The 12,593-nt window shown below is 41.0% G+C and overlaps 1 protein-coding gene across 1 annotated transcript; it reads left to right on the forward strand.

Moving 5' to 3' along the window:
• Positions 1–5,989: 5,989 nt before the first annotated feature.
• LOC122016663 (allene oxide synthase 2-like) lies at positions 5,990–7,700 on the forward strand. The gene is made up of 2 exons (XM_042574047.1): positions 5,990–6,899; positions 6,993–7,700. The coding sequence occupies exons 1-2, from the start codon at positions 6,015–6,017 to the stop codon at positions 7,590–7,592; spliced, it is 1,485 nt and encodes a 494-aa protein (XP_042429981.1). The 5' UTR covers positions 5,990–6,014; the 3' UTR covers positions 7,593–7,700.
• The last annotated feature ends 4,893 nt before the right edge of the window (positions 7,701–12,593 follow it).

The raw sequence follows: 12,593 nt of genomic DNA on the forward strand, positions 1-12,593 counted from the left end.
CTTTCGACTTAGAAGTTGAAACATTTTTAGCAAAGTGAATTTGAGAACTATGACGAAATATTCCTTTTGCTACCTGTAGTTCTGTCAGAAGTTCCACCAACGTATAAGCCCTTTTGTTCATGTTATAGTTCAGGCGGAACTGTTCAAAACTTCTGGGTAGCGTTTGGAGAATAATATCGATCTGGGTTTCCCCATCGATTTCAGCTCCAAGGATCTGTATTTCATTCAAAGAAGCCATCATCTTGAGGATATGATCCCTTACGGGTGCCCCCTCTAACATGGTGGTTGTCATTAACTTTCTCATTGCCTCTTGCCTAGCTGCCCGATTTTGGTGTCCGAAGAGTTCCTTGAGATTGTTCATCATGTCATAAGCAGTTGGTAAGTCCTAATGCTGATGTTGTAGCACATTTAACATTGAAGCCAGAATGTAACACCACGCCATCTCATATGCTTTTACCCATTTCTTATGAGACTCAATCTCCTCTTTACTAGAATCACTATTAAGCACATTAGGGCAGACCTCTAACAATACAAACTTATAGCCTTCAGCAGTTAAGACAATGTCCAGGTTTCTTTTCCAATCTATGTAATTGGGACCAGTAAGTTTGTTCTCTTTCAGTATAATGGCCAGTGGGTTGAAAGTTATCCTAAGAATCACAAAATAAACTTTGGTCAAGACTCTAAATTTAGAATAATATTGATTCTCAAACAATACTATTTAAATTTATCAACACCTCAAAACACCGTGAATTTTGCATGTCACGTTAGTATGGACGTATACAAAATCAAACATTTGTAAGAGGAGATTTTACTCATTAATTTTATTATCTTGTCATCCTAACTTTATGACAAATAAAATTAATAGTTGGTATCCCTTTGGTCACACAAATAATAGCAGTGACTCCGTTGGGGAGGATACTATTAAATGTGTCTAAGTCTATATCATTACATGATACTTAGTCCATTAAATAAGATTGTGCCCCTTCAGTTGGAGAAGATCACATGCTCTTAAATAATTTCCTATAATCATCCATAAAGAAAGTTTGATCTAGTGATCCGCAAACAAACTCATCCGTTGTGGAGGGAGACACTCAAAGCCAACACGCAAGTTTGTTGCATCACTTACAAACCAGTAATGGAGACCGTGGAATTTATTTAAAAATCTCTCTCCCACTTAATTATTTAAGGTGAGGAATTTTAACTATGCAAGCACACATCATATGCAAACACACATCACAGTAAATAAAAGCAATAAATATAGAAATTAATTTTCCAACTATCATGATTTTTTCCATCACTGCCCTCCGTGTGCTGTCAACCCTAGCTGCTGCCATCTTTAGCCATCGTAATCGGGTCCAGTCGCCGAATCTGTCTTGCTTCCTTTTCCGTTGGATCTCTGGTCCTCCAATAGTACCACACCTCGCAAGGATACAATCCGCGACAAAAATATAATTTTACATTTATCAATCCTATATCCCATAAGGGAATGCACATGTAATCTAGATCGAAACAAAAAAGTGAAATCCTAATAACTAATACAGCTCCTGCTGTAGTTAATATATACAATCATGCACACACATAAATTATCTTTGACATTTCCAAGGGTCCAATCACACACAATCACATTAAGTCATAATAGTTGGAGTCTGCAACCACAGAGTTAGCATATCCTACTATTATCCTGCCTAAAATATGTATGACATGTGCATAATTAAACTGAAAACCAAACACACAGAGACAAACCCTAGCTCTGATATCAATTGTTGGTTGCTACTCGGAATATCGTACCGGTTCCCCTGTACAAAAATTTTATACAAGTCCTGAACCTTTCCTAACAACTTATTGTGTTCTTTAGAAATTAAACTTGGAATCGCAAACGGAACTTAACATTATTGATTCTAAATTTAACTTATCTGTTCTTAGAGGTTTAGACTTGGATCGCAAACGATGCTTAACATTATTGATCCAAATCCACCCATGTTACAAATTCAATTAAATATTAATTTCAGAGATTGGCTTCCAGGTTAAACATGACTAGGCACTAGACCTTCTTGGGTATGGGAGCATCCACCACTTCCTAGACAAAGTCTTTCAACGAAATTTAATATTTAATTTCCTTCTAGTAACCTTAGGTTTAACCAAAAAGAACAATCGAATCACAAATTCGAAAAACAAAAGAAACACAAAATCGAAAACATAAATTTGATTACCTAGATTCATTAATCTCTTGTGTTTGTTATTTCAAGATCTAAATAAAAAGATGAACTAGTTATGATGCGGAAACTAATAACTAGTTATACCTTTTATATCTTATAGACCTCACGATCTTCTGTCATATTCCTCTTCTTATCTCGGCCATCGTGTGGACGAAGATCTACCGAGATGAGAATCCACCCAAGCTACCTTCTTCTCCAAGCAAGTTTCGACCACCACAATAACTCCAAGAAAGGATGAGGTTCGGCCACCACCACCAAGCCCCAAGGGATGCTAGAAACAAAGCCTCTTTTCTCTCCTTCTCCAAGCAAATCCGGCCACCATAAGAACTCCAAGAGATGATGAGGTTCGGCCACAAGAAGAAGAGAGGAGAAGAGGATTAGGGTCGGCCACCACAAGGAAGAGAATAGAGGAATACTAGATGTATTGTTGTGAGGTGAGACACCTCTACCCTCTCTTTTATATTCCTTGGTCTTGACAAATAAGAAACGTTTTATAAATAAAACTTCCTTATATTCCTTGCCAATGTTTAAGAAGGAAAATTTAATTAAAATCTCCTTATTAAACCTCTAATGGCCGACCACCTTAATTCCTCAAAAAGAGAAAGTTTTAAACACAAAATTAAAACTTCCTAATTTGTTTCCGGAAATTTTTAAATTAAAAAATTCTCTTTAAAAATTCCCTTCATGGTTGGTTATAAAAGAAAAATTTTATAAATTAAAATCTCTCTATTAAAATATGTGATTTACAAAAAGAAAAGTTTTCTCTAAAATTAAAATCTTCCTTTCAATCTACAAATAAGGAAAGATATCAAATATACAATATAAATTAATTGAACAACTACTCTTAGTATATAAATGTAGACATTTGACCAATGTGATTTTTTATTTCAAAATAAAATGTTTACAAAAATGTAGACTTTTAGTATATATTCTAACACGTAACATTTTTTTAAAAAAATACTTTTCACTTTTTTCTATTATTAATTCAAGTAATGACGATCAATTCTGTCCTATAAAAATTTCTTCGATCATCAAAATAAATAGAGAAATACAAATGAATCTTAGCAGGAGACCCAATAGCAAGAATAATTTGAGCATCATGAGTATTTGAGAATGTCTACCATAGAAATCAAATCCTCATTATGTGGATATACTACTCTACCATTTGTTATTGCATCATTACCCGGGGTTAAAATAATACTTTCACTTTTTTTTTCTAATCGAAGTATCAAACTCTTGAAATCGATTGATTTTCATTAGTAATAATTCTAAAAGTGCAAGTGTCTCGTCACCCACACCCAACATTGAAGATTTTTGTCCTATTGGATCAAATCATTCTGTAGTATACAGTAGTATACAACTATGAATGTTTTGAGAATTACTAGAGCGTTATTACAACTCCACAGTAAGGGGTGGAATTAAAAAAAAAACAGTTTGACAAAAAAAAAAAATCTATATAAAAAAACATACATTGGAAGCAGAGGACGATGATCGGAAGCATCGGTGGAGAGGTTTCACCAACCAACAACTTAAGTAGAAATCAAACTGAACATAAAATGAAAGATAAAATAATAGATTTTTGAGGAGCAAGTAAATACTGAGAAATTATATTACTTTCACGGGCACCTTAATTAAACTACAAGAGTGATCGGTGAATAGACTTTAGGATGAGACGAATCCCCTTTTAATTTAAACCTCCCCTGTTTAATAATAAGAGTGATATCTAGTATCCGTTTCAGCTGCCCTATAAATATCCTCTTAGTATAGATGTTTCACATTTTGAAAGCATTGTAGTATTTTTATTTTTATTTTTATTTTTATTTTTAATTGGTATTAGATATCTTATGTATGCCAATTAATTTTAGAGATCATCAATCCATCTTTACGAAAATTTTTGACCGGCAATCAAAATAAATTAAGAAGTGTTCGTAATGGATGGACTATTAGTCCAACATTTTTGGATCAACCATACATTAAGACAAATTTATTCGTTAATCTGACTATGACTCGATCTATGTCTCAAAAATTAAGAAAAATGCTATTATAGTTTATATTGGTTATAACGAGCGGACCCAAAAGGTGACGGGACGGTCAAAGTCAAGATGATGTAGCGGTTAAATTGAGAAAGGAAAATATCTCCTCGCCTAGCTTTGATTGGTCGCCCAATATTAAGGTTTTTGGATCCAACCCAACAGAGTTATGACTCGGCCGGGGAGAGACGGTCAACCCTTAAGCCGATCAAACCTAGGGAGTTTAAGGATGATCAACTCTTAAGCCGATCAAGATTAAGGATGGGTGACCTTAAGTACCAGTCGGAATAATCGATCCACCTCACATTCGACTAGTATTAGACCTGATCAAAGGAAATGAGGGTTGAATGCATTACTACTCTGTATAAGCCCATGTACATATGCATGGTCAACCCGATTACTGGTTAACCTTACAAGTATTCATCCAATAATAAGACCAAATGGGCTTATGTGGCTATATGCCCGTCTATTACATGAATACAAGTTAGATAACTTTATAAATTCGGTCAGGACGCCAAGTAAGCCTTACATACAAATTATTATACGCTTGAACGGATAAAAGACCGCCCGGGAGCCTTACATTCAAATTATTATACGCTTGAACGGATAAAAGACCGCCCGGGACTAAGACACCTTGGCCTTAAATACCAACCAAACTTCTCAAAACATAATTTCATTTCTCCATAGTTCCATTATATGCCCGGACGGGCAAAAGATCGGACGAGCTTACACTTATCTTCATATGGTCCAGACATATCTATAGTATGCACAAGTTCTCAAACAGAATCCTAGAACCCATAGTTTCTCATATTATTTCCTAAACGGATTTCTACGTGGCTTTTAGTACATAACAAAACATCTCAATGCGAGGACATATATAAAGGCGACCAGATTTATAGTCCATCTAGGATATACTCAACTGACAACATGATCAGAGAAATCCAACGACCTATTTGAATACCAACTATGTGTCAAAGAATATTATTCTGAAAACTTCTTCAGGGATCATCGTGTCTCCCAGTAGTAAATTATTTATGACAGCATATTCTTTCATCAACCTCAGGAATAATAGAAACTATAAACGACAAAAGTGATATGCATGTGGGTAAAAGAAAGATTTCTTAGATAATTATTGCACCTTGCTTAACAAACTCTGATACACTTTGCCATCTCATAATTACGAAAACTTTAAAAGGTGATATATAAAGGGGAGCGTTTTTCATGATAAATGCATGTTCTCTTAACATTTACAATTTACTTTCATGCGCACGCTCTTTATTAATTATTCTTGATTCACTTATTCAGATTTGTGTTGACTTGAATGTTAGAAAGTCTTCGCAAAGATTCCCCTGATTTCGAGAGTTGATATTTTATTTGCTATTCTCCATGTGCATAGGAGCAAAAGGAATTTTTTTTTTCTTTTTTCAGATTGAACAGAGATCTTAAAGTCTTCATGGCAGATTTTATTGCTAACAGATTCAAGTCCAACGTAAAAAATTAAGCCATAGTTGTATTTTGACACAGTTTTGTATTTTTATTAGTTAATCCTCATAGGAGATTTAATTGAGTCGCAAACTATTTTACTAAGGTTTATTTCTTCTTATTATTATTTTCCCTCTTCGATCTTTCTCGATCAAGTTTATCCTTAATGGAAACGCAGACCAACTAGTCAATATTACTTATTGCGCACGTCTGCTTTTTCGTGAACATGTGCTCTCTTTCAAGAATATTAAACGCACCGATTGATTCATAGCAATCGGTATTACCAATGGCCACACCAAGGGCTTCCAACGCTTCTGCCACCGACGGCCTCGATCTCCTAGCGAAGGAGGTCCCTGGCAGCTACGGCATCCCGTTCATCTCCCCCATACGAGATCGTCTCGGGTTCTACTACGACGGGCAGGACAAGTTCTTCCAGTCTCGCGTTGACAAGTACAACTCCACCGTCGTCCGCCTCAATGCGCCGCCGGGACCCTTCATGGCTTCCAACCCCCGCGTCATCGCCCTCCTCGACGCTAAGAGCTTCCCTGTTCTTTTCGACGTCGACAAGGTCGCCAAGCGTGACCTCTTTACGGGAACCTACATGCCCTCCACCGCCCTCACTGGGGGCTTCCGGGTCTGCGCCTACCTTGACCCCTCCGAGCCGAAGCACGCCCTGATCAAGCAGCTCCTCCTTACCCTCCTCGCCACACGGAAGGACGCCGTACTCCCGGCCTTCCGATCCGAATTTGGATCCCTTTTCGACTCCATAGAGGAGGAGTTGGACTCTGGGGCGGGGAAGTCGTCGGACTTTAACAAGCTTAACGACGGCACCGCGTTCGAGTTTTTGGGTGAGGCGTTCTTCGGCGTGAGGCCGTCGGCCACGACGCTCGGCAGCACGGGGCCGTCGAGGAGCACCCGGTGGCTGTTCCTGCAGCTATGCCCTCTCATGACGCTCGGCCTCCCCAAGATATTGGAGGAGCTGCTTCTGCACACATTTCCGCTGCCGCCGCTCATCGCGCGATGGGACTACAAGGCGCTCTACAAGTACATCAACGAGGCCGCCGCCTCCAGCGGCGTGCTTGACACCGCCGAGAAGCTGGGTATCTCACGGGAGGAGGCATGCCACAACCTCCTCTTCGCCACCGTCTTCAACTCCTACGGAGGGATGAAGGTGCGGCTCCCCTTAAAATTATTTATTTAGCCGTTGTTTGTATATAATTTTCACCTTAATTGAAAGATCATGGACTCCAACAATTAATTGTAGGTGTTGCTGCCCGGGATAATGGGGTGTCTAGCAAAGGCCGGCGAGGACCTGCACAAGCGGCTAGCGAAGGAGATCCGTGCAGAAGTGGCGGCGGCAGGCGGAAAGGTGACAGTGGCCGCAGTGGAACGGATGGAACTGACGCGCTCGGTGGTCTACGAGGCACTGCGCCTGGACCCTCCCGTGAAGTACCAATACGGGCACGCTAAGCGCGACTTGATCATCGAGAGCCACGATGGGGCATACCAAGTGCGCTCAGGCGAGATGCTCTTCGGCTACCAACCTTTCGCCACGCGCGACCCCAAAGTCTTCGACCAAGCCGACCAGTTCGTGCCGGATCGGTTCGTGGGCGAGGAGGGGCAGAAGTTGCTCGAGTACGTGGTTTGGTCGAACGGGCCAGAGACAGTGAGCCCGACGGTGGCGAACAAGCAGTGCCCAGCGAAGGATCTGGTGGTCCTCGTGGGGCGGCTGCTCGTCGTGGATTTCTTTATCCGGTACGACTCCTTCACTGCCGAGGTGGGCACGCAGTTGCTCGGCGCACAGGTGAATATAACTTCCTTGGCTAAGGCGTCCACCGGCGCCTCCTCTTCCAACAACAATTAAGCCATCCTCGATGCATGCGGGCGTTTATTGATTTTGTTGTTCAATTATTACCTAGTTAAATGACTGTATCAAATATAATCGATTGAGATTTAAATAATTTTAACATCATTGCTATTGGAAATTAATTTTATTAAAATAGATATCTGAAGTAAAATACAAATATGAAAATTTTCTCGGATGACCTGACAACCTGCAGCCCAAACAATTTAACCTTCTGCAACTAAGAAAAGCACGGTTAGCAAATTTGAAGGCGTTACTGGTACAACCACCCCAATAGCTACTAAAATATGCAAATATCAATCGAGTGATTAGCTGTTCCTGTGCATTTCCAAGTTTGTTAATTCGTCGCACTACTGGCTACTGCATCGTGCTACTTTCTGCATAGTGATCCACTAACGAGAAGACTTTTCTAGATAGGATCGGAAGGTTGTGGAGGAAAAATGATTACATAAAAAATAACTATAAAAGATTTACATGAGAAGATCAAGACGACATGTGCGTTGAATAGTCGTCATAGGCCAAGCTTTGATAATTCTACATCAATTTTAAAGGTCGAGCAAAAAGACAAAAGGATTGAAGCATTCAAAGTCAATGGTTATCGCGCGAGAATCTTCTCCGAACCCTCTAATGACCTAAAATCTTCTCTATGATATCAACCATTGTTCTCTTATTGTTAAAATATAAGAATCGATTGTTAAGGGTATAGTTACTCAGTTTCTTGTATTTCTTATAGGCTACCTGCGGTCCCTTACTGATATGCCTTGGGTGAGGGTAAAAGTAATACATGTATTTTTATTTTTTTTAGACGGAGAGTTGGCTAGCGAAGAATAGTATTATCATCATAAAATTTGGAGGTCAAATTTTGACTAATAGTCATATGTTTATTTTTAGACATATTTCACATGACGAGAATTTTGTTTACTGGCCTATTTTTTTAGTCAGATGTCTATTTTTCCTTATATACTATTCAATTGTCCAAAATTAATAGCCACCAATAATTTACCTATTCTGTGTTTGCTTGGGGGCAGACTGATGAAGGTGTTAGGACAAGCAAATTGGAGCGCATATGTACAATGTATGGGTCGTACAATGATTCATATGTGATCCTATATGAAGGGTACGGAGATGGCGCGCTAGCTTTGATGGATGATTCGTTGACTAGTGAAAGACTCTTCGAGATCTAGGGATGCACCTCAACGATCCTGCGCATAATCCAACAAAATGTTAGTGACCCAAGACCGAGGTAGGGATCGCTGGTTAGGCCTTCCGACGCTCAAGTCAGTATCCTTTCCAGAAGGTGGATGAAGAACAGTAGAAAAAGTGTTCATGCGAGAGTAGGGTTCAGATGTAGAGGTTTGCATACCTTACCAATGGAGAATATCCCTTTTTTTATACCACCTCACATAACCTCCATGATCGCAAGGTGGTCCCTGGTATGTCATAATTTGTTAGGTGATGAAAAAAGTACAGTCTTAGCATTGTATACTGAGGAATCTTTTATTTACCCATTGATGTACCTCTTTTGTCATTTATATCTCATGTCATTACTGAGGCGGTTGAAGACATATGTTGTTATGATTAGCTAGCTTATTAGGAATATAATAACCTTCGAAGAATGCTCTAAAAGAATATTCCGAGACAAGTTTTGATAAGCCATTAAGATGTTACCAAATGTTGTCGACTGAGTATATTTCAGCTGGTCAATACGGTTGACTGCATTGCTGTGCCATTGTTTCAATCTGCGCTGTCATATGTTAAATACTGTAAAGGTCTATTCAGAGATTGATATAGTGCACACAGTGTCCTAAAGATCCCTTTGAGAAGTCATATGATAAATTATGTATGTTAGAGCTTGTTAGGATCGTTCGTACTCGGCTAGAGAGGGGGGGTGTGAATAGCCGCCCCAAATTCTCGCGTTCTTCCTACAGTTAGGGTTAGTCGCAGCGGAAATACAAGGAAGAAACTAAGGAGAAGAAAAACAAACCGATGTAACGAGGTTCGGAGATGAACTCCTACTCCTCGGCGTGTCCGTAAGGTGGACGAGTCCAGTCAATCCGTCGGTGGATGAGTCCCCGGAGAACCGGCTAATACAATATACTCCTTCTGGGTGGAGAAACCTCGCCACAATGTTTCTTGCACAAGCAAGATAGGAGTACAACAGATACAAGAAAGCAAAAGACAATATGAAACACTTGCTTGCCTTTCTTGTTGACTGGAGTGATGAAGCAGCAGCTTCACACCAGCAGCAGCTGACGAGAATCCAGTCGAGAAGCTCACGCGAAGCTTCAGCTGCGAGGAGCTCAGCAAAGCTCTGATAGCAGGTAAGAGCAGAAGCTCTAGAGCACAAGAACAGAAGTTCTAAGGAGGAAGCAGTAGCAGCAACGAAACCCTGTAGCGTCTTTTATACCTGCGAAGAAAAACACGAAGGAATCTAGCCGTTGCGTCGCAACGGCTAGTTCCCTGATCGGTCCACAGACCGATCAGGAGTGTGCCTGATCGGTCCACAGACCGATCAGCGCTTTCTCCCGAACTCCGCTAGCTACTGATCGTGCTCTGATCGGTCTGCTGACCGATCAGGGCTTATTGAGTGCGGTTCCTCGCACTCCTCAAGATCGTTACCTGATCGGTCGGCAGACCGATCAGGATATCGCCTGATCGGTCTCATAGAATCGCCTTCTGTTTGTTATCTGATCGGTCACCAGACCGATCAAATACACAAGCGTATCACTGGATCGGTCTGGTGACCGATCCAGAGCTTGGTTTTTGCCCAAACCAAGTCCCAAGTCTCCCAAACCAACATCCGGTCAACCTTGACCTGTTGGTACATCATGCTTAGCATCCGGTCACTCCCTTGACCTGCTAAGACTCCCTACCAAGTGTCCGGTCAATCCCTTTGACCCACTTGGACTTTTCTCTTCGTGTCAAGTATCCGGTCACTCCCTTGACCTACTTGACCTTCTCAACACCAGATGTCCGATCACCCTTGATCCATCTGGATTTTCCCTTGCCCGGCTTCACTCACCAGGACTTTCCCACTGCCTGGCTTCACTCACCAGGACTTTCCCTTTCACCTAGCTTCACTCACTAGGATTTTCACCGTGCCAAGTCTCCATACTAGGTCTTTTCCCTGCCAGCTCACTGCTGGGACTTTTCACCATGCCAACTCCCTGCTTGGACTTTTCCTCGTCCAAACTCCCTGTTTGGACTTTCCCCGTGCCAAGTCTCCATACTTGGACTTTCCGCGTGTCAAGCTACCTGCTTGGACTTTTCCCCGTGCCAAGTCTCCGTACTTGGACTTTTCCAGTGCCAAGTCTCCATACTTTGACTTTTCGCGTGCCAAGCTCCCTGCTTGGACTTTTCCCCGTGCCAAGTCTCCGTACTTGGACTTTTCCAGTGCCAAGTCTCCATACTTGGACTTTTCGCGTGCCAAGCTCCCTGCTTGGACTTTTCCCGAATCAGGTCAACCAGGTCAACCTTGACCTAAGGTTGCACCTACAATCTCCCAAACACCTATTCTTGTCAAACATCAAGAATACACCTCTCTTCTCGTCAAACATCGTCAAACATCAAAACACAACTCGAGTCAGGTCAACTCGAGTCAGGTCAACCAAGTCAACCTTGACCTAAGGTTGCACCAACAGAACTTTCTTCTAGGAGTAATATATCATCAGGTAATTTAAGTTCGATCGACCTTTACCCACCGGGCGTACACTGAGAGTCTTATGTTCAATCTGCCTTTATCCGACCGGTCGTATATAAAGAGCTTTAAGAGGCTAAGTATCCTTAAGCCCACCCAGCCTTTGCCTGGCTAGACGTACACTGAGGACCTTATGTTCAATCTACCTTTATCCGACCGGTCATATATAAAGAGCTTTAAGAGGCTAAGTGTCCTTAAGCTCGCCCGACCTTTGCCTGACCGGGCTTACACTGAAAGCCTTATGTTTGATCTGCCTTTATTCGACCGATCGTACATAAAGAGCTTTAAGAGGCTAAGTGTTTTTAAGTCCGCCCGACCTTTACTTGGCCGGACATACACTGAGAGCCTTATATTTGATCCGCCTTTATTCGTTCTATCTCTAGGCAAAGGCCGGGTGGGCTTAATAACACTTAGCCTCTTAAACCTCTTTATATACAACCAGCCGGATAAAGACAGATCAAACATAAGACTCTCAGTGTATGCCCGGCCAGGCAAAGGCAGGGCAGGCTTTAGAACACTTAGCCTCTTAAAACTCTTTATATACGATCGGTCGGATAAAGGCAGATTATACATAAGACTTCCAGTGTACGCCCGACCGGGCAAAGTTCGGCCGAGTTTAAATTACCTGATGATATATTACTCCTAAAAAAAGTTCTAACATACATAATTTATCATATGACTTCTCAAAGGGATCTTTAACACACTGTGTGCACTATATCAATCTCTGACAGACCTTTGTAGTATTTAAAATATGACAAAGCAGATTGATACAATGACACAACAATGCAACTGACCTTATGGACTAGCCAAAATATACTCAACCGACAACATCTAGCAACATCTTAACGACTTATGAAAACTTATTTGGGAATATTCTTTCGGAGCCTTCTTTGGAGGTTATTATGTTCCTCATAAGCCTACTAATCATAACAGCCTATGCCTTCAATCGCCTCAGTAATGACGTGAGATATAAAGGACAAAAGAGCTACATTAATGGGTAGATAAAAGATTCCTCAAACAGTTATTACACAATGCCCAGGTTGTACTTTTACTATCACCTAACAAATTCTAACATACCGGGGACCACCTCACGATTGCGGAGGTTATGTAAGGTGGTATAAATGGGAGATCCTCTCTGTTGGCAAGGTACACAAACCTTTGCATCTGAATCCTACTCTCATGCGAACACTTTCTCTACTTTATCTTCATCCACCTTCTGGAAAGGATACTAACTTGAGCATCAGATGGCCTAGCCAAAGATCCCCACCCTGGTCTTGGGTTACTAATGCTTTGTTGGATTGTGC

The sequence above is a fragment of the Zingiber officinale genome, chromosome 8B (genome assembly GCF_018446385.1).
Source record: "Zingiber officinale cultivar Zhangliang chromosome 8B, Zo_v1.1, whole genome shotgun sequence".
Classification (NCBI taxonomy): Eukaryota; Viridiplantae; Streptophyta; class Magnoliopsida; order Zingiberales; family Zingiberaceae; genus Zingiber; species Zingiber officinale.